At 43.6% G+C, this 23,629-nt stretch overlaps 1 protein-coding gene across 2 annotated transcripts in view; it reads right to left on the bottom strand.

Moving 5' to 3' along the window:
• Pcl (polycomb protein Pcl) overlaps window positions 1-23,629 on the bottom strand; it is a 93,447-nt gene that overhangs the window by 12,815 nt on the left and 57,003 nt on the right. For both annotated transcript variants that reach the window (XM_075697408.1, XM_075697403.1), the window contains one exon: window positions 11,724-11,832. In XM_075697408.1, coding sequence (XP_075553523.1) covers window positions 11,724-11,832 — 109 coding nt within the window. The remainder of the gene's footprint in view (window positions 1-11,723; window positions 11,833-23,629) is intronic.

Consider the following 23,629-nt stretch of genomic DNA (forward strand, 5'->3'; position numbering starts at 1 on the left):
TGCAAACAATAGTATTCTGCCGCAACCAATACAGATATTAATGTGAATGTAAAAATGCAATTCAGAATAAATATTTCAGATGCCACATAAGGACAAGGCAGTGCCACTGGTTCTAAATTTTCATTTACAAATATTCCTCAAAATTAAATTATTAATTTCAAGATATTTTTGCAGCTGTGAGTAACTCATAAAATCAATGCCCCCTTATTGAATAGACCGAATTTGTTCCGATGGAAAGATAATTTAATCAGCACATTTTGATGTTTCGTGCTGTATTGTTCACTTTCATGGCAAAACAGCTTGCAGAGTAATGCAGGTGAACTAAATTTGGTGTAAGGTCAAACATTGGGTAAAATTAAATGCCACATGGGGTCTCAAAGGTTTTTCTTGGGAAAAAAAAAAGGAAAATGGTTTGCAACACTGCTGTGCAGCCAATTTTTCTGTGAACAACTTTCTAGTTTGTGCATAAACACGTGTGAACATGTGCGTGCATGTCTGTGTGTGTGTGCTATGCCTGCTCCCAAATGGTACATGCTTTATGTCTCCATACTGTCATAACACCAGCTGCAAAGCATCCTGATGGGATGTTCCAGACTATTCCAGTTACAATATAGAAACACTGTGTAAAAAAGCAGGGAGCTCTTACATACACTCAGGGAACTTCCAATATGCACCAGCAAACATCACCCTAGCAAGTGTCATCTGCAAGATGATGCGCACCTTGGCAGCACCACCTTGTCCCACCAGTAGGCACTGATGCTCCCTGCGCCGTGCCATCTAGCCTACACTACGCTGCAATCGAGGATCATTGTGCAGGGTGCACTTTAGCATCACAGAATCGTCAGCTGAGGTGTGGTGAACCACACACAAATGTAGAGACCCCATGTTAAAGGAGTTTTGCAGAACCCCTTTAAACAAGCAGCAATTTCTCATGGTAACAAACAGATGTGTCAGCATCAGGTATATTAATACATACAGGGTATTTTTCTTTAGCTGCACCAAATTCTTAAATATTGCTTGGGCTGATAACATATTTCTAACCCTTGATTTATATTACTCAATGAGATGGCCATTACTTCAAGAAATCAAAATGCTAAATTTAGTAATTAGCAAAGCTCTGCTAATTAACTTTTTGGTTAATTAATTTACAGCATGTATTCCAATCAACGAATTATAGCCGTTGAGTTTGCAAGGCATATCAACTTGAAACGAATTCTGAGGACTACACTAGTTTGAATATTTTAATCTTTAATATGTCTGACAAAATGCATTGGCATTCCAGTTACTTTTGTGCTTCCATCCATAAAACAGTGTTTTCATAAAAAAGTAAGTAGAACAACAGTGCATTCTTTATTGCAAGTTTGACAGCACATATATCAAAACTTGTGCCATCCTCACAATTCGTTCTAGGTCTATATGCCTTGCATACTTACTAGCTACACAAGTTGTAAATTGAAATATGTGCCATACAGTAATTAGTTAAAAATATAATTCGTGTAATATGTTAATTATTCAAATAAGCATTTTCATTTTTTGTAGAAGTTATGCCTCATTGAATAATTTAGATCAAGGGTTAGATTTGTGCTATCTGCTGCAGGCAATTTTAAAAAATTTGGTGCAGCTACAAAAAAAAAAACATGCTATATAATTATAGCAGCTACAATAACGCAGATACCCAGTGGCATCATCTTGGAAAAGGAGGACTGAAGTGCGATGCACCGCAGTGCAACTCAAACTGATGCAACATGGAAGCAAATTAGCAAACACAGTGTGCACGTTGCTTGCAGTGAATGCTGGACACTGTATTGACTACTGCATAAGCAGTTACTGGACAAGCATAAAATCACAGTTTTGCAGTGATTTACGTGCATGCTATAGCAATGAATGAATGTTTGATTTTTAATGGCGCAAGGGCCATGTATGGCCAAAGAGCGCCATGTCGATGATAATGGGTTTGCAATATACTTAATGATTTCCATGAAATTGGGCGATGTGGCTGTAAAGGGGCCTTAAAGTGTAGTTGCTCTAAAGTACGTAAAATCTGTATAATAAGATTATGGCGATGGCGTATGATGTGTGCTATGAACATTAAGATGCATTTAAAAAGAATGATACGATGTGTAAAAATATATAAGGTTATAAGATTGGCTGGAGCACTACTGCCTCCTTAGAGCCCTTGAAACGCAAGGGTCTGGAGGCATGTGCTATGCAACACAATTATCGTAGCGGCATCCTCTGGAACGAGGATGCTCTACGAATGTAATGGGCTTATAACATGTAGGACAACGTCATTTAAGAAATTGAGGACTGCCTTGCAATTAAAAAGGGGCTCTCTGCCAAGAAACATAGCCGGGTGAAGAGGAATGTGGTAATGGTATGCAAGAGGAAAATGTTTCTTTCTCTCCGCTTCGGCTTTCCGGCACTCCAGGAGGACATGGAGGACGGTAAGCCTATCCCCACATCTACCACAGGTTGGAGGGTCACTTCCGGTGAGTAGAAAATTATGGGTGCCAAACGTGTGTCCTATTCTGAGACGACAGAACAGGACATCCGTTCGGCGTGATTTCGCTACAGAGGGCCAGAATCCTAATTGTGGTTTTATCACGTGGAGCTTATTATTTGTTTCCGCGTCCCACAGGCGTTGCCAGTGGTTCCGTAGTTTTCTTCGTAAGAGAGGCTTCAGATCAGTAGCAGGGACCCCAGCGGTAAGAGTAGCTTGCGATGTAATTGATCTGGCCATTTGGTCTGCTAGAACATTTCCCTCAATACCTCTATGGCCAGGTACCCAGCATATAATGATATGCTGGTTAGATATGCATGCTCTACACAAAACGGAGTAGAGCTCAACAAGTACAGGGTTCTTGTGTTTAGAGAGTGAATTCAGGGCTTTTACGACGCTTAGAGAGTCTGTATATATGACTGTTTTTCGAAGTTTTGATTTCATTATATGCTTCACTGTCGACAACAGTGCTTGGGCTTCTGCCGTAAATATACTAGTTTCCGGGTGCAGTGCGCCGGATTCTGAAAAGGATGGGCCGGTGGCTGCGTAAGAAACCCCTGCATCCGACTTGGAAGCGTCCGTGTAAAACTCAGTGCAAGAGTACTTATACTGGAGTTCTAAAAAATGCATTTTAATATGTGCCTCTGGCGCATGTTTCCCGACATCTACAAACGACATATCACAGTCTATGATCTGCCACTGCCATGGCGGTAACAGTTTCGCTTGAGTCATAGGACACTGTTCAAGGATGGGAACACCCATTTCCTCAATTAGGTTCCTCACACGCAAAGCAAACGGCTTTCTCATTGCAGGCCGGTTATGGAAGAGCGTAGCAGCGGTGATATTGTTTGTGGTTGAATAACAAGGGTGTTCATTGTTCGCTTGTACTCTCAGGAAGTATGTGAAACTGCTATATGACCGTTGTAGATGAAGTGACCACTGATTTGACTCAGCGTAGAGGCTCTGGATTGGACTTGTTCTGAAAGCGCCCGTCGCGAGACGGATACCCAGATGGTGGACGGGGTCTAGGATTTTTAATGCACTTGGTGTTGCAGAGTTATAAATTATTGCTCCGTAATCAAGGCGGGAGCGGACAAGACTGTTGTATAAGTTTAATAGACACTTTCGATCACTACCCCATGTAGTGCGTGACAGAAGCTTGAGGAGGTTCATTGTTTTCAGACATTTTATTTTCAGATTTTGAATATGGGGAATAAACGTGAGCTTTGAATCTAAAGTGATTCCCAGGAATTTATGCTGACTGCTCACAGAGAGGTGGTCTCCCTTGATCATAATACTAGGCAGTGGTGCTACCCCCCTCTTGTTTGAGAAGAGTACGCAGGTACTTTTTTGAGTGTTTATTTTGAAGCCGTTCTCATCTGCCCATTTAGACAATTTGTTTACCCCAAGCTGCACTTGTCGTTCGCAGACAGCAATATTGCAAGATTTGTAACTAACTTGTACGTCGTCAACATAAACGGAATAAAACATTGTCCGTGGAACGACTGTATGTAGGCTGTTCATTTTGACAATAAAAAGTGTGCAACTAAGTACGCCTCCTTGCGGAACACCAGTTTCTTGGGTGAATGATTTCGATAAGACATTACCAACCTTTACGCGAAAAGTGCGGTTAGAGAGATAGCTTTCAACTGTGTTTAACATGTTCCCACGGACACCCATCGCGGAAAGATCGCGGAGGATCCCGTATCGCCACGTCGTGTCGTACGCTTTCTCTAGGTCCAGAAACACTGAAAGTAAAAACTGTTTATGAATGAACGCATCTCTAATGTTCGCCTCAATGCGGACAAGGTGGTCTATTGTTGACCTTCCCTCTCGGAAACCGCATTGAAGGGGGTCTAGTTTATTGTTGCTCTCTAAGAAGCTGATTAAGCGCCGGTTTACCATTTTTTCAAAAGCTTTGCACAGACAGCTTGTTAACGCTATTGGCCTGTAGCTGCTGGCTAAGGCCGGATCTTTCCCTTGTTTGAGTATGGGAATAACTATAGCTTGCTTCCAGGAAGATGGAATGTACCCCGCCGCCCACATGGTATTAAAAAGAGATAGAAGTGTTTCCAGAGCTTCAGGGTGTAGGTGCCTAATCATTTCGTACATGATACGATCGCCACCTGGCGCCGAGTGGTTGCAAGAAGCCAGAGACGCCTTAAGTTCCGCCAAAGTAAATGGACAATTGTAAGCATCACTCGATGAGCCTTTGCGGTTTAGGGGATGCCGCTCCTCGCGTTCTTTGTGTCTTAGAAATGTTTCTGTATAGTGCGATGCACTGGAGATATATTGAAAGTGGTCGCCTAGAGAATCCACCTGATTTTCCAGGCTGTCACCTTGGCTACTTACTAACGGTAGGGGATGTGACTCCTGGCCTGTTAACTTATTTACCCTATTCCATACTCTTGTTTCATCAGTGTGTGAATTTATACTGGAGATGTACCTATCCCAGCTTTCTCTCTTTGCTCGTCGACGTGTTCTCCGACCTTGTGACTTGGCTTGTTTGAATTTAATAAGGTTTTCAGCGGTTGGACAATTTCGAAGCAATCTCCAGGCCTTATTTTGATTTTTTCGTGCTTTCCGACATTCGTCGTTCCACCATGAGATGCGACGTTTGCTTGCCAAACCGTTAGTTTGCTTGATACATTTAGTTGCAGCGTCAATAATAAAACCTGTTATATATGCCACAGCGTCGTCTATATTAAAACCAGCAATGTTATCATCGCCTAAATACGTCAACTCTTGGAACAATTCCCAGTTGGCTGAGTTAATGTTCCATTGCGGAAAATGTGGCGAGCATGCATCCTGTTTCGTTAGGTTTAAAATAATTGGAAAGTGGTCGCTCCCAAAGCAGTTCTTCAGAACACTCCACTCAATATACGGAATTAGTGTACTCGATACTATACTTAAGTCTATTGATGAGTACGTGTTATGTGCCACACTGTAGTACGTCGGCTCTTTCTTGTTAATTATGCATGCTCCTGAGGAGGAGAGGAAGTTTTCAATTAGGCGACCTCTCGCATCGCAACGAGAATCTCCCCACAGAGTGTTATGTGCGTTGAAGTCGCCGGCAACTATGTAAGGTTCCGGAAGTTCATCTATATAGTTTTGAAATTCTGTTTTGTGAAGATGGTAATTCGGAGGAATGTATATGGAACTAACCGTGACTAATTTGTTAAACAACACTCCTCGGACAGCAACTGCCTCTAGGGGCGTACGAAGTCTTAATTCCCGGCAAGCAACACTTTTGGCAACTATAATGGCCACACCTCCGGACGACACGACAGTGTCATCACGGTCTTTACGAAAAATAGCGTACTGTCGGAGAAAATTAGTTTGCGTATGATTGAGGTGCGTTTCCTGAACACACAGCACATTTGGTCTATATTCATGTAGGAGCTCTTTAATGTCGTTGAGGTTATGTAGAAGTCCTCGCACATTCCATTGTAGTATTTGTGTATCCATTATGCTATATGTGTAGGGTGCTGTGTGTTTAAGAGACTGATATTGGTTCACGGGCCTTTTTCTGGCGCCGTGACGGGAGTTTTGTCTCTTTTGGAGCGATCGAGACCGCCTCGCCGCTCCTTAGGCGCTGGTGGCGCCGTCTTGCTCGTGGTTGTGTCCATCGCCTCTTGCGAGGCGCTGGAGACGCGCTCTTCCGAGCGCTTTGTTTGGCGTGAAGGCCTCGGCACGTTGGATGAGGCCTTTGAGGTCACCTGCCCGGAGGTAGATGGCCCCATCTGCTGGGTTGGCGTAGCAGCACTAGCTGCATACGCCGGGGGGGCGGATAGCATCACTGCCGGCTCACTGAGTGTGGGTCGGACAGCCGCCGGAGACCGTTGTGGCGCTGCCCCCTGACGCGCCACTTCGGCAAAGGTGTTCTTTGGCAGGAAGGATACCCGCCTGCGTGCCTCTTTGAAACTTATGTTTTCTTTTACTTTAATTGTAACTATTTCCTTTTCTTTCTTCCACGATGGGCACGATCGCGAGTATGCAGCGTGCTCCCCTTCACAGTTTACACAATGGAGAGAGTTTTCACAAGTTTCAGAGGTGTGCTCATGAGCACTGCATTTCGCGCATGTTTGGCGGCCTCGACAGCTCTGTGAACTGTGACCGAAACGCTGGCACTTGAAGCAACGCAAGGGATTTGGGACATATGGACGAACACGGAGCTTGATATAGCCGGCCTCGATGGACTCGGGCAGAACACTTGTGCCAAAAGTAAGAATCAGGTGATGATGATGATGTGTGGTGTTTTGTGGCGCAAGGGCCAGATTTGGCCAAAGAGCGCCATGACAAATGGTGGTGTTAACGATGTAGTATGGAAGATGTGACTTGGCTGTAAAGTGGCCTAAAAATAGTCGCTGTAAAGTGCGTAAAATCTACGTGCTATAAAATTATGACAATGACTAATGACGAAGACTGTGAAGATTAAAATCCATCGTAAAAGAATGATGCATTGTTTAAAATATTCGAGACGTTAAATTGCTTACAGCACTACTGCCTCGCCAGAGCCCTTGAACCACAAGGGCCTAGAGGCATGTGCTATTCAAAATAATTATCGCAGCGGCATCCTCTGAAGAGAGGAAGTGCTACGAACGTGTGGGGCTAATAACATGCAACACAACATCTTTCAAAAAAGCTAAGATGGCGTTGGTGTCAAAGAGTGGTTCTGGACCAAGTAACATACCAGGATGAAAGGGGATGTGGTGCCTGTATGCTAAGGGAAAATGTTTTTTTCTTTCGGGTTCGGCTTCCCGACACTCCAGTAGGACGTGGAGGACGGTCAGCCTCTCCCCGCATCTACCACAGGTTGGAGGCTCGTTTCCCGTGAGTAAGAAGTTATGTGTGCCAAAAGTGTGTCCTATTCTTAGACGGCAGAATAGGACATCTGTCCGGCGGGATTTTGTTACAGGAGGCCAGAAAGCTAATTGTGGCTTTATTACATGCAGTTTATTATTTGTTTCCATGTCCCACGAGCGTTGCCAGTAGTTCCGCAGTTTTCTGCGCAAGTAGGGCCTCAGATCTGTGACAGGGACTGCTGCGGTAGGATTTACAGAATACGATGCAATTGATGTGGCCATCTGGTCCGCCAGAACATTGCCTTCGATGCCCCTATGACCGGGCACCCAGCATATGATGACATGCTGGTTACATATATACGTTTTACATAGGACGGAATAGAGTTCGTTGATGACTGGGTTTTTGTGCTTAGAAAATGACATTAAGGCCTTCACAGCACTTAGGGAGTCCGTATATATAACTGATTTCTCGAGTTTTGATTTCTTTATATACTTTACAGCCGACAGCAGTGCGTAGGCCTCGGCCGTAAAGATACTAGTTTCCGGGTGCAGTACGTCGGATTCCGAGAAGGATGGACCGACGGCTGCATAGAATACCCCGTCGTGTGACTTTGATGCGTCTGTGTAGAACTCCGTGCAGGAGTATTTGTGCTGGAGTTCCCGGAAATGCATCTTGATTTCAATCTCTGGGGCATGCTTTGTGACTTCCACGAACGATATATCACATTGTATGAGCTGCCACTCCCAAGGAGGTAGCAGCTTGGCTGGATGCATTAGGCGAAGCTCGAGGAGTGGAACGTGCATTTCTTCGCTAAGCTCCCTCACACGCAGCGAGAAAGGCTGTCTTACGGACGGACGATTGCGAAAGAGTGTAGCACATGTCATGTCATTAATGGTACTAAAACAGGGATGTTGGGGGTTTGAGTGGACTTTCAGAAAATATGTATGGCTGATGTATGTTCTCTGCAGATGAAGTGACCACTCATTTGATTCTACATATAAACTTTGTATGAGACTCGTTCTGAAAGCGCCAGTGGCCAGTCGGATTCCTAGATGGTGGACTGGGTCTAGCATCCTTAGTGCGCTCGGGGCGGCAGAGTGGTAAATCACGGCGCCATAGTCTAGTCGTGATCGAATCAGGCTTTTATAGAGATTCATTAAGCACTTCCTGTCACTACCCCACGTAGTCTGGGATAGAAGTTTGATTATGTTCATTGTTTTTAGACACTTTACTTTGAGATGTTTAATGTGGGGGAAGAAGGTGAGTCTGTAGTCAAGTATGACACCTAGAAATTTGTGTTCTTTGTTTACAGGTATCTGTTGTCCACGCAGTTCTATGCAAGGATCTGGGATAAGTCCTCTCTTTCTTGTAAAAAGAACACAAGAGCTTTTGTTAGGATTGATCTTAAACCCATTCTTGTCTGCCCACATTGACACTTTGTTCAGACCATGCTGTACCTGTCTCTCGCAGACTGCAAGGTTACAAGATTTGAAAGCTATTTGAATGTCGTCCACGTAGACAGAGTAAAAGATGGCGGGTGGTAGTGAAGCACGAAGCGTGTTCATCTTCACGATAAATAGCGTGCAGCTGAGCACGCCTCCTTGGGGTACACCCGTTTCTTGCGTAAAAGGACGTGAAAGTGCATTGCCGACTTTTACCCGGAAGGTACGATTTGACAGATAGCTTTTTATTATATTAAACATATTACCGTGGATGCCCATTTCTGACAGGTCTCTTAAGATTCCGTAACGCCACGTTGTGTCATACGCCTTTTCCATATCGAGAAATATCGATAGGAAGAACTGTTTATGTATAAATGCGTCCCGGATATTCCCTTCAACACGCACGAGATGATCGGTTGTGGAGCGCCCTTCTCGGAAGCCGCACTGATAAGGATCAAGCATTTTGCTCTGTTCAAGAAAATGAATGAGTCGCCGATTTATCATTTTTTCGAACACCTTACAAATGCAACTTGTGAGGGCTATCGGGCGGTAACTTGCCACTGAGGAAGGGTCTTTGCCTTGTTTCAAAACAGGGACTACAATGGCTTCCTTCCACGCGGTTGGAAGGTACCCTGCATCCCAGATGGTGTTGAAAAGTGTGAGTAGTGTAAGTTGCGTGTCATTGTGTAAGTTTTTGAGCATTTCATACATGATTCTATCAGATCCTGGTGCGGAACTCTTGCATGCGCTCAAGGCAGCTTTCAACTCGGCAGCACTAAAAGGGCAATTGTACGGTTCATTCTGTCGGCATTTATTGATGAGTGGCTTGCATTCTTCTATTTGTTTATATTTTAGGAAGGATTGCGAATAATGATTTGAGCTTGATACACTCTCAAAGTGCTCCCCAAGTGAGTTGGCCTGGTCTTGCAGTGTATCGCCCTGTGTGTTTACCAGGGGGACTGAGTATGTTTGCCTACCTCTAATCCTATTAACTCTGTTCCAGGCTTTGGCCTCATCCCTAAACGAGTTAATACTCGATAGATACTTTTGCCAGCTTTCTCTTCTGGCCTGTCGGCGGGTTCTCCTACCTTGGGATTTTACTTTTTTAAAGTTTAAAGAATCAGGTGTTTGGTCTGAATTTCCTTATTATCACGCCTCATCTTAATTCGCTTAACGTTGATGACATTCTGCTCACTGAAGCCCTCCAAGAGCTCAGCCTCAGTCAGCTCCAAGAGATCATCATCGGAGACTACGCCAAGGGTTGTATTCATAGTACGATGCGGTGTTACTGTTACTTTGGCGTCGCCAAATGATACTAGATTAGGTAGCTTTTCATATTGCTTCAGGTTGCGGAGCTCCAAGAAGAGATCACCACTTGCCATTCTGAATGCTTTGTAACCTGTACCAAGAACTTGGGTCAGAGACTTGGACACGAGGAATGGTGAGATTGCTCGCACTGGTTTGTCTGGTGTTTCGGAGTGCACTACATGGAAACGAGGAAAAGTTTCTTTTTGACGGGCAAAAAATTCGAAAACATCATCGGTGCGCCCCCTCTTGAGGGAGCGATCAGGTAAGGGGGGAAAAGAAGAAGCCATAAGAGATTGTAATTTCGGCAGTAACGCCAGCCACCCACCGTGGAGTCCTACAAGGGGACGTTGCAGGACCTGTGAAACACGGCCTGCAAACGCCAGCTGTACATTACCACTATAACCAAATATGAAATAACCTAGGTTGGTTAATCACACAAGGTTAACCCTTGCTGCCTGGAAAATTTGGAAGTAAGCGGAAGGAAGGAGAAGACAGGAAAGATGAAAAGTGAGAGAAAGACGAAGGCTGGAGGGAGAGAGAGACAGGAAAAGGCAACTACCGATTTCCCCCGGGTGGGTCAGTCCGGGGGTGCCGTCTATGTGAAGCAGAGGCCAAAGGGGTGTGTTGCCTCCGCCGGGGGGCCTTAAAGGTCCAAACACCCAGCATCAGCTCAACCCCCAGGATCCCCCTTTCCCCAGACACGGCTAAGCCGCGCACGGCTACACGCGGGAGGGTCCAACCCTCCTGTGCTCGGGTACGTGGTGTCGCAACACACCAAACGCCTGCTGACGCAGACGCCCCTGCGGGGCATGCTATAGCAATAATAACATGCTAGTGATAAATACCTTGTGATGTAAATCAACAAGATCATCCTTGTATTCAGCACACTTTTTCCAATGTTGATTTTATTATTTGCTTACCTAGTGGTCCTGCTGCATGGGACAATAGCTGTAACCATGACTTTTATCCTTTTTACTACAGTATCAATTGGTTAAAAATTTAGGTTCACTCACATTCTCAATAGTACTGCCTTATAACAGTTCTGATCTCTTGTAGAGATGAACAGCCAGCATATCAGTGAAATAATTGTTCATTATTTTTATCGATATTTCTGTATTTGACATATTTAAGCACCACAAGAATTTCAAAATGACAATCTAGTTACCTATATGAAATAATGACATGATGGCCCCACTGTCTTGCACGGGTTAACATTTAGAATGTGACTACATAGCTGTAAAGCCATAACCACAAAGATTAGTAGAATGTATTTGACACATATAGCTGCTAGAAGACAAAATCTCCAAGTTATTCAGTTGGTGAGATAGTAGCTAAACTGGGGTGATGTGGTCCTGTAAACTCTTACAAAAACAAATCTGTCGACATTTTCATGACAATTGAAGCATGGAATACAACAAAAGAAAGTATGGTACAACCCTGCCAGCATATCCACAATACTTGGAAGGTGCAACAACCAAACACTCCCTTAAAATTCAAATACTCAACAGTAAGTTTCTATACATGATGCTACATACTGCGTTTCACTGCGGCTTCTAGCAATCTAGGACAGTATAAATTGCTGCAAAAGTGGTACATAAGTACAAAGCACCATTTATCTCGGCAGTGCACCTGCTGTGCTTGGCCACTGGGCACAAAAAGCAACTTACCTTCATGCGACTGCTCTGAAGCCTTTTCCTCCTTGCTTTCTTCTGGCCATTTTCTCGACCTCGCATTCCAACCATGTTCTTTACAACACCACGCCTGAATACACGGACACTGCAAAACATTTTAAAATAGAAAGCATATCTATCATACAAGGGCCAAAAGTGGCAAAGCAAAGAAATAAAAGAAATATCACAAAGTTTAGCCTCTTGAAAAGTTACCACCCTCAGTTGTGAAAGATCAGCAAAATCTCGTTATTTGGTTCTCTTTATTAAAGAGATCCATCTGGTCCTGGCAAAAATGAATTATTCAATAGCATCAAATGCTCGTAAATTTGCGTGGACAGTCCACACCCACTACAACTGATCTGCATAAACATATTTTTGGATATAACAGACCATTCCTCTCACTTAGTTTGGTCTACCTGTATTATACATACTATGTCCACTTTTAATGGGCACTGCTATAACTGACCATCAGCAACAACAAACAAAATTTTGGGCATATAGACCCACTTCAAATTTACCAACAATGTGGTGCTGGCGTATGTCTGGGGAGAGCTGGGGTGTTTGTGCCGCAATCATCTGCTACTCTTCAGTTCAGCAATCGGGTCTTGTTTGGAATTTTCCCATTACCCATAATACAGAAAGCATACCAGGCTAGCACCAAATGTAGGGATTTCCAAACATACCTATTTTTCATTACCTACATGCTTTTGTACAGCAAACATTTTGGTGAAAAAGAAAAGGTACAGCGACATATGAGAAGCCATTTTCGAGGGCGTCAGCTAAAACTAAGAAGAAAAAAGTTTGGAGCCCCCTTCTGGCGATAAGAAAGTCTGCTTATATTCTTTACTAAAATCACACAGGGATGCAACACATGAAAAGTAGTTTCCTTCAAATGCCGTTGGGCAGCATTGATCGAAATAGCTGGTGGCAGCATTGGAGCGACGGCTGCATTTCGCTACCCCTCTCCGCTCACGACGGCAGCAAGGAACAACACAACAAGCACATGATATGCTTTTCTCTCCGCCGTTTCTAATTTTAGACCACTTCCAAGGAGCACGGGAAAGAAACGGGACACCTTTGCGCTGACAAACTTTTTTTGTTGCCACAGTAACCATGCGAGAGTGAAAGTGAAAGTCAGTGGTTCACTCTCACAATGCCTTGTGACAAACTACAGCTAATGATGAGAGACGCCATGCCACCTTAGTTGAAATGCTTGAAGTGCTTGGAGCAGTATGAAGAAATCAAACGAACTCCCAGAAATGTCTGCGTGGAGAAAAAGAGTTTTCCTATCGACAACGTGAATGGATGATCGCGCAAATGCGACGAAGCTATGACAGCAACAGGGGGAAAACAAGGCGAGCAGTTGTCGCTTGTGACCAGCTTTTGCTGATGCTTAACTGCTCGACTAACTGACGAAGACGTGAAATGACCCCAGAGTGCACTAAGCTTCTGTGGAACAACCATCCTCGTCCGGCAGCAACCCAGCATCTTTATACTGTATTTATTCGAATCTAGGATGATAGCTTTTCTTTAACATTCATACACCAAACTCTAGGGTTGGCTTACATTCAAGGATTTTTAAAAATGTGCCAGTTTTTAACAGAAAATGATGAATGTGGTACATAGCTAGCACCATCTAGGAAAGTCAGTATCGCAGTCACTACTAGCAGCACCAATATCCAACTGAAGCACACGTACGATGCCGTCATTTTGACCTGTGCCGTACCGCCATGTGGCGTCACATTATCATAATGGCACCAAACAGGCGATGCCACTATAATGCCGCTTTCAAACGAAAAGTTGTGCTAGCTGCAGAGGCATCGTCAAACGTTCAAGCCGGGCAGGACTTCAGCATTGATGAGAAAAACGTTCGTCGTTGGGGGCAACAGGAGATGCTTTTTGCGTGCGCTGCAACGAGAGAACGACCGCAGTAAGGAAGATAGTGTGTTTATAGACCCTTTCACTGTTTACAAACATAGGCCCTGGACGGCTTCCGGTTTTGCTCACTGACATAGCCCGCTAAATCTAGCGAGCAAGTTAAGCATTGACCGCTCTATCGAGTAGCAGCAGTGCGTTAAACTAAGCCCGCAGATTTTCAACACTTTCCTCTGTACATAATGACAATTTTAAAGTCAAGATTATCGCAAGTTATACGAGAAATTTTATGTATTAATCTTAAGGGGTAATGCGCATGTCTGTTATCTCAGAACTTAAAAACAGACTTTCCACACAGTGGAATAACTACTAAACGAAATACTAAACAAAGTCAACACCAAAGTGCGACCATTCTGCAAAATTTGAGCAAGAACAGTGCAGTGGTGAGCGCAAAATCTTTTTTTTTTTTTTTCTTGAACATGCGCAGCCAAATATTCAGGACCCTGTACATACTGTTGTTTCTTCCTTTCCCGCTTTGCGTTGTTTCTTTTTTTAGGGGCATGCAAATATTCGAATATGAATTGAATAGTTGTTGCTACGCAATTCATGTTCGATTTGAGATTTTTATATTTGAAGCTGCTGAATATTCGTTCAGTTTGAACACTATTAGGGCAACAACTGTTGCAGCAGGCTACAGGCAGAGAAATCTACGCAAGTAGACATGCTTTCAAATGATGCTGCTTGCAGGAGAACTACGGTTGTTGCGCAAACAAATCGATCCTTTAGCAAGCCCGTGGAGACGACTTCTGCAAATCAGTTTCCAGTCATTAAATAAACATGCCTCGCTTTAAAGCTGCCTCTGAATTTGCTGTCTTGATAGTGGCAAAGAAATTGTTTGGCCCCCAATCTCGCCAAATTTTAATTCCTTCCAAACAATGCACGTTGCTGTAGCATTACCCTAATCTCTTTGAACAAGCACTGCACTTTGCAATGTGCCATTCCTTTGTTTTATTACTGCCATTGTCATGGCGCACCAGATACGATCACTTTTCCTTTATTTCTGATTTACAAGTTTCTCAGCTGGAATGACTTGGTGGTATCGAAAAATGTAAATGAGCCTGTTGTTGCAAAAGAAGTCCATGCAATTTTTTTTATTTTCCTTTGTTTAGAAACTTCAAATATTCTATATTCAAAGCCACTCTTTTTCAAATATTTGTACTCGATTCGAAAATTTCCCTATTCACACGCCCCTACTTCTCTTTCATATTGTGTATTTTTCACATCTGTGATTCAAACATGCTCGGCGTCAAGTGCATTGAACTTCCCTTGCTAGTTTTCTCCGTATGACTTAGCCAACATTCCCGTTGCTGTGTCTTGGGTGGTGTTCATTTACTGTGTCAATGCCTTGGTGTGAATTTGCGTGTTCATCCTCTGCAAAAATATCTATGTATGTATCAGCAAAGTAGAAGCTTGACACCACTTTCAATAATATGATGCTTTCTATAGAAAAAAAAACTAAGATTCAATAAAACTGCTTTCACAATGCCCAATGTCTGCATGTAGTGCCCATGCTCTGCAAATAATAAAATACCGGAAATTTGAGATAGTTGTCCAGGTTTTGTGCAACTTGACACTGCTATGTAGCATGCTAAGCTCCACTGCACCCAGCAGATCATTACGATATTATGCTACTGCCTGTTGATATTTTCCCAAATCAGCTATGTTAATGGCAATATTTTCTAAAAGTTAAAACATGCACTGGGCAGCTGCTGACAAAATGCCAGCGTTATTGGTCATTGTTGAATTAAACGAAATACCTTAGAAGTGCTTGTCACCTTGCACCTTAATGGGGTGGTTGGACCAGGGGTGTTGTTTCTGTCGCTAGACCGGTATTTTAAAGGGACCCTGAAGCGATTTTGTATAAACGTGCAGAGTTTTTAGAGTAGGTCCTTCTGATCATTAATTGACGCATCTAAGTGCTCTGCATAAAGCATGTAATTTATTATAAGGCCTTAAAAATGTACATCACTGCCAATCGCAGCACACTGCTCAGCAGAATTTTCATCCGCCCCTACCCCATATGACGTAAATCACCCAATTGAAGTCAGTAGGGCGAGCTATCCGATTGGCTGCCCAGGGCGCGTCATCAATAATTTTTCCACCTTTATGACAAACAAATGATGTTCGTAATAGTTGGAATGTTAGTTAATTTGTTTCTATAAAAACAAAGTAACAGAAAGAGAATGCGCAAGAACAATTTCTCACTACACTTAAGCACTTCCGGCACACAGCAAGCATCGTCTGCTTGCGTTACAACGTGCTCCATTTTGACGAGAGCTCCGCGGTCAGAGTCGGTCTGTCTTTTAATGAGCACTATGATTCGACTTTGTTGCTTTGTGAACTGCAAATGCAGCGACTGGCAATATGTCAAGCTGCGACATCTTGTCCCTCTGCAAGACAGCAGACGAGCGGACTGGCTGCAGCGCATCGGACTGCCGCTATCCGAACGGCACCAGTATTTGCACGTTTGTGGCTGTCACTTTCCATCGGAAGATTACCGTATTTACGCGACTGTAAGTCGATTCATTTTTACATTTGAATATCTGAAGTGGGCGGGGTCGACTTACAATCGAAACCAAAACGTGGCAACGCCAAAAAAGTGAGACCAACAGGAGCTACAACGTAGTTACAATTTTGTTTGCTCTATGGCCCTACTCGTAGCTTTTTGCTATCCCGTGCATTTGTTCACTTTTCAGAAGGGTTTTTCAACATTCTTAAGAGTTTTACAGTGCACACAACACTCATGGGGGGTGTCAATAGTTGATGGAAGCACCGCTCTTCCATTCGCGGCGGCACCCTCAGAAAGGCGGCGCTTGCGGGGAGTATCGGTAGTTCATGGAAGAGCAGAAGCTGCTCACGGGTTTTTCTATAGTTTGACCAAAGGCATTGGTTTGACGCGTTCGACTTGACTGCCGGCTACGTGCTACTTCCGTGCTTCCTCAGTCGTCATGAGTGCTCCAGGCCCGCTAATTATTCGGCACTAGTTCACAGCAGCGTTCAGGAGGGCTGTCATTCTTTATGCAGAAGAAACAAATCACTGCGCAGCAGGCCGCAAGTTCAATCTTTCTGAACGGGTGGTGCGAGAGTGGCGACTGCAGCGAGACGAAATTTTCACCTGTGACAGCAAGTGATGAATTTCCTGCGTGCCGAAGACTGGACGTTTTCCGGAGCTGTAGGCCAAGCTTGCGACGTACGTCGCTGAAATGAGTGATCGGTCCCTGCCAGTGAAGTGCGACATGGTCATGAAACAAGCCCGGATCTTCGCCTTTTATGACCTGCTCCGCCGTGAGTATGAGTTGCTGGCGGCTGAAGACCGCGAACTTACGCCAACCAGACCTGTCAAAAGAGCCTCCATGACAGCTGCGTGTGGTTGGGTGCATTCAGCATGGGGTGCATTCAGCATGGGCTGCTGTTCCACAAGATGTCGTGGTGTGGTCGTTTGCCAAATGTGGAATTTCGCTGGGCGACGACGCACTGTAGAACTGTAGCAGCGATGATGACGGCAGCCCTAGTGAATACGAGTAGTCCAGTGACCATGTCAGCTACTAATAAATTTTCGTTATCGAATGTGCCCTTGGGTATGCTCTTCTTTTCTTCTTTTTTTTTCCTGCCACACAATGTGGGGGGGGGGGGTCAACTTACATTAGAGTCTACTTACTATCATGTAAATACGGTACTAACCCAATAGCATTTCGCGAGTCCAGTATTATGGTAAACGCAAGCGCAAGGGGACAGGGCCTAGCCGTTTGACCATGTCGTTTTACGAGATGAGCAGAAGCGCAAATGTGAATGGTCTGCATGGTGCAGCCACCTGGTGGCACAGAGCTCAACCACACACAGTAGCAGTAATGAAATGTATTCTTCTTTGCTGCTGGTGTAAATTTTTTGCAGGAGTGTTATCGCTAACACATTGTTTTTGTAAATGTTTCAAATGTTTTACACTTGGTTAGAGCAATATTAGCACTTTGTTTGGCTGGTTAAGCTCTGTGCCAACAAGTGGCTGGACCGTGCAGACCGATCAGGCTGCTCACGTATGTCTACACTAAAATTCCTTCATCAGCTTGAGTTTATGCCATCGAAACACCCAGCTCGCCTGTGGTTACCGGAATACGAGACATGTTCGGCGCCGCGACAGAATGCTTGCAATGCACGCTGCTTTGATAGATCTCGCTTGGGGCCGACTGCCAAGCAGCTGACGGAGAGTTTGGAAAGGCTTCGTGCGCTCACTCCTAGAGAACCAGAAGTCGACGACACGAAGTGCCATCATGACACTGAGCCAGTGAAGGTGGAGCTTAGCCCCGATCCCTTGGCGAACGAGTTTAGGAGAAAATGCATGACTATGGAGGAGGGTAACTTGTAAATGTCCGTAGCTCTCTTAATATCAGACATTTCACACAAATAGTGGTGCGAATGATTAACTTTAGCTGTACCCTACGCATCTACAAAATCTGTCCGAAGCGCTTCAGGGGCCCTTTAAAGATATATATCTAGTTTGAAATGGCTGTTGCTCGGTTTTTCGAGCTCTTCCAAGGTGTAAGAGGCATTTTGTAATGAAATGCGAACTTCATAACTGCACTATGTAATGAGAAATAAATTGGAAAGTTCTTGATCCCGTGTATTTCAATGGGCCAGGAAAAAGCAGGTAATTCCAATTGGCAATCACTACTGTAAACAGCGCCACCACATACTGATAACATATGCTGTGCTGCGCCTATGCGTGTGCGGCAGTGCACTGCATGCAACATTTTCCAGCCACCCACGGAAATGCATTCTCTAAAGGAGTGAACACACCAGCTGGAAGCTTTGCACAACAGTGAGCCATGCGACATCCTCGGCTATCACTATTTTTGAAGTCACCACGTAAGCAACTCACCACCGCCTACTGATGTTGGCTCGATGCCACGAAGCCTAGCGTGGCCTATCCAGTTTTAATATGAATCTGTGACAGTGCTTCAAAAACAAGGACTAACTAATCATAAAATGCAAGGTTTAGGGGAACACTTACTTTCTCTTTGTGTCATCTCACACAACAGAGCAGGCTACTATTCGAGGTGTCTACGATGCGAAGTGCATAATACGGATGAGCCATCTCAGTGCAGAAGCAGTTGTAGGCACCAAGTTGAGCTTGCTTATTATCGCAGCTCCCTATCATGCTTAGAGGTATAACATTTAGAGTAGCTTTCAGTTGGGCATGTAAGTAAACGCTCATGATGGAAAAGCGCTGCGAAAACGGCGACTTAGGAAGAAGAAAACTTAGGAAGTCCTTTGTCCCTGTGTTCTTCCCAAGTCTCCGTTTTTGCAGCACTTTTCCATCATGAAGGTATAACAGTGGTTGAAGCTAGTCATAAAAGATAATAAATATTGCTACATGCACATTGCATGTTGCTTTTGGACGATGCACGCAGGCACCCCGATAAAGAAGACGAACTGCTCCTGGGTCTCGAGCTGTCGATTGAACTGGCCAGCACTGCTGTTGTTTTTGTACATAGCATACATTGTAAATAGTCTCCAGTGTTTCGTCCCTCGTCCACGTAACAATGTTAAGACATAATTTTATTCTATTGACTATTACCGTATTTACTTACATAATGATCGCACTTGCGTAACGATCGTACCCCTGAATTTTGTCGTCAAAATTTCCTTTTTTTTATTTCCCGCGTAATGATCGCACCCCGAACTTGCCGCAGCGATATGTCGTGTGCCAAGTCTAGCTAATAATGATTGCGCTTACCATCTGTAGAATGCTACGCGAACGACTCTTCAAGACAAACCAAGCGTTCTGCACACACCAAACATTCTTAAGCAGATGCCCCATTTCATTCCTTTCATCACTTTCTGCACTTCCATGACAAAAAAAGCTACAACCAAACTTCTTTTTATCATGTGTAGGCTTTATAATGGTTGTGGTCAACAACAAAAAAGGTGCCTTTCAATTCTTCTCGTCTGCACTCGTGGGCACGCAACAAATCGCAAGCAGCAACGATAGCAGCCACGTTTACACTGATACGGTAGAAGTGTACCCTATTCATATGCCAACGCTTGTAACACAGCTAAGATATTGGCCACCCTTAGCGGAAACGTGCCGCATTATGATAGGAGCAAAGACAAATGCCGCAGTTTCCGCAGCCTGCCCGCTATGTGTTCCTATGTCACTAGCAGCTAAAGCGTGCCCATCTGTTTACGACATGGCTACGTTATTGCCGCAAACTTGTTGATATTAACGATATTATTCATTACTGATACGGAAGAAACTGTTTCAATGTATGTAATGTACTCACGAGAAGAAAAAAAATTGCGTTCGGTGCGTTCAGCTTGCTCCGCCAGCCGCCATTTTTGTTTTGGCGTCATGCACTATATACAGCAGCAGCCGCCTATTTGTTGACCTCTAGTCATTCCGCAGCAAAGGTGGGATGAAAAAAAAAATTCTTTTTGTGGGAAATTTGACCTGCGTGGTGATCGCACCCCTGAATTGTTGTCAATTTTTTTTTTACAGAAAAGTGCGATCATTATGCGAGTACATACAGTATTTTGTGCTAAAAACAAATTGTAGACTGTGTATCTGCGGGCGGTGGCACAGCAGAAATATCGCTTTTACCCATTAAAGAGATTTAGTATAATGTTAGTCTTACCATCACCGGCCGCCACAAATGCAGATGCATGGAGCTTATTGTATACTACATTAGTACCAATGTAGTACTACTAATGTATACTATATGACGAAATTGACTCACCCCAAGATCAAATCAGGCTAAATAGTGACTTTGGCAAAATTGTTGCATGGTGCCTTCAATGGCAAATGGCTATTAACTATGAAAAAAAAAAAAAACGCCTTTATGAGAATAACACTAAGGAAAAAGCCCCTTCTCTGCCGCTATTTTGCCCAGAACACTTGTATCTCCGAAGTATCTCACTATAAATATCTCGGTATACACATATCTCACAATCTTTCCTGGTCAAAACATAATGACACTGTAATGGCTAATTGTTTTCGCAAATTCTTTACCCTCAGACGGTCCTAAAATTCTCCACACCAGCTGTCCGCCTCCTGGCATATAATACAACAGTTCGTCCTACTTTAGAATATGCAATAATCATTTGGGACCCCTACACAAAAACAAATATTGAAAAATTAGAAAGAATTCAAAAGAAAGCTGTCCGATTCATCTACAATTTTTACGGTCGAACTTCTATAACAGATCTCCTTAAACGTAGTGGCTTCTCTTCGATTACAGAACAAAACATGTTTTCCAATTAAAATTCTTTTTTCAGCTAATGAATGGCCACTACCATATTGATACCTCACACATCTTAACACCTTTAACTGGTTATGCTACTCGTCATAAACACTCCCTAGCAGTAACCCCGTTAACACGACACCACCACTGCTTCAAATACTCATATTTTACAAGAACAATAGTTGATTGGAATAAACTTCCTGATGAAGTCGTTACACAAAATTCTTTATCCCGTTTTCAGGCGCACCTGCACTCATGACTCGACCGCACATAGTTTATTTGCTCCTTTCTTTATGCATTTTGTCCTTTTGGCATGTTGAATTCAAGCGTCGGCATGATTGCTTGAACTGTATGTTTGTATGAATGTACTTGTATGTTTCTACCCAGCTAAGATTTTGTAAAAGATCGCAGTATCTATATATAAATAAATAAATAAATTGGGCTCCGGTAACCTTAGCTTAGGTTACCTTAGGTTTTGCCAACACATGTGAATCCAGCCTAAGTGGCTCCTGCAGGTTAAGCTGGATTCACACATGATGGCAAAACCTGGCCAGCTCTATGGGTTAAGCAGCGATCATTTGACGCAAGTGCCACAGGGCAAGATTTTCACAGGGCCGGAGTACATTCTCTAAATTCGCATGCTTTCTCTCAACTCCAACACTTTCGTGCAATGCCAAAGCACAGAATGTGAGAGCACTGTTCTCTGCGCCTCGCTCCAATTATCAGACTTGTGTTTGACACCAACAAATCAACAAAGTAAGAATTCTCTTTTGCATCGCAAACACAATTCCACACTAGATAGCTAGCCTAGCGAGCCAGACCAATCCAGCCTACGTTAACAGACTTGAAGCTCAGTGGACTACACAGAGAACAGACGAATGCCAAATGGATGGACAGAAATATCGGCCAGCATTTTCAATCCAGCATGCGAGTGTAGAAGACAAGACTAGCTGAGGGCAGCACCTCCTGATGGTGCATGCATCACATGATACGCTCTATGTTGCGGAAATCCTCGTTTCTCTCCATCATGTGAATCGTACTTTACTGTAATTGTGTAAAAAAAAAAATGCTGGCTCTCCCGTAATGGAGAGGAGATGTAAGCATGGAATGGCTACTGGCAAAACAGATTCGTTGGAGACGATACTAGCCACAATGTTAAAATAGGCGTAGTGCATGTTCGCAACGGCACACCTCCCCGCATTACAGCACACCACACCATACTGTGCACTGGTCCATATGGACGCAATAGTGTCCTGTCACAGACAGAACCTCATTGCAAGTCTCGTCTCGGTCAAACAGCTATCCGTGGTGCTGGTGCACTGGATGCCACAGGCGCTGCCGGCGCACCGGATGCGCTGTGGAACCAACGAACCATTGGCGTTGAAAAGAGCACAGGCAGCTCTGTCTCAGCGCCAAAAGATGACAATCAAGTGTATACTGCCCTGTATCTGCCTTTTGAACGTTGCTATTGGAAATGACAAATTAAACTACAGTGTACTAAAAGTTACAGCTTGAGTAATATTGTGAACAAACAATTGGAAGAACTAAGAAGAAATATTTTTTGTAACTTGTTGGGAAGTAATTAGCATATATAATGCAGTCTTGACTGGTTGCCAGGATGATCTTATTTTGTTCTCGCAACTTGCCCACATGTTCATGTTTGAGGGGCCGGATAACGGCTCTGGTTTTTGGCTCAAGGTCACTTGAAGGTTGCCAACAATGGAAGCTAAAAGCATTTCATGCTTAACATGGAAGTGGCCAAGCTATCTGCAGCGATGCTGCCAAAGCTAAACAAGAAGTGAGTCATAAGCCTCACTGTGTGCAATTGACCGTGTAGTTGTATTTGATCAGCAATGTTTTACGCAGAATAATTTATATATTACAACTACAGCCTGCGGACTCAAGGGCATGTCAAATCACATATTATTTGGGCATCTTTATGCTTATACTACATTTTGTTTGCAAGCAAAAGTGGTGACCTGCAGCCGCTGGTCGCAGAATTGTCTCACTCGGCTCTTTTATGCTTGCCAACAAATAGGTCCAGCCTCGAACCAGAATTGCAAAATGAGTCCGCCAATCCATTCACACTGCATTTTGGAAAATGGAGATCCCTGTACTTCCACCCCTTTTAACTCCTCGGAATGGAGACAGTTGGGCCATTCCCACTCTTAGAATGGTCAAGGCGGTCCATTCTATTCCTCTAATTCCATTAAATTAAATGCTTTCTCTATAATTATTTACTACTTTTACTTGTGAGCTAATGACAAAAACCAATAAAAACAGGTATTTTTGAAGTCTTAACATAATGTTACATACTCTTTTCTTGCACAGCTTTGTAGCCTCTTATTTCTTCATAGCATTCTCACCTGTAATCTTTTCAATTAGTATTGTAAAGCAAAGTACAAAATAATCTCACACTGTGTCCTCGTTTTGGGCGATTTCAATTATTTCAGTGAAGATCAGCCAAGCAATATTAATACATGTCATGGAAGAATTAACACAGCAAGCTGGGCGAGTCGATGACTGAACATATTCATGCCCACCCTAGGAATATGTTCATGGAAGAAACACGTTAAAATCGTGCATAGCTACCCTTTTAGGTAACCTGTAAAATTATATATAAACATAAATAACTTATCCTGCTAGAAGTGGAAGACTTGTTGACTAAACTGCTGGTGCTCTTAAACACATAGACTGTTCGCTGATTTGTATGAATAATTACATTGAATTGAA

Source organism: Dermacentor variabilis, chromosome 1 (assembly GCF_050947875.1).
Source record: "Dermacentor variabilis isolate Ectoservices chromosome 1, ASM5094787v1, whole genome shotgun sequence".
NCBI lineage: Eukaryota > Metazoa > Arthropoda > Arachnida > Ixodida > Ixodidae > Dermacentor > Dermacentor variabilis.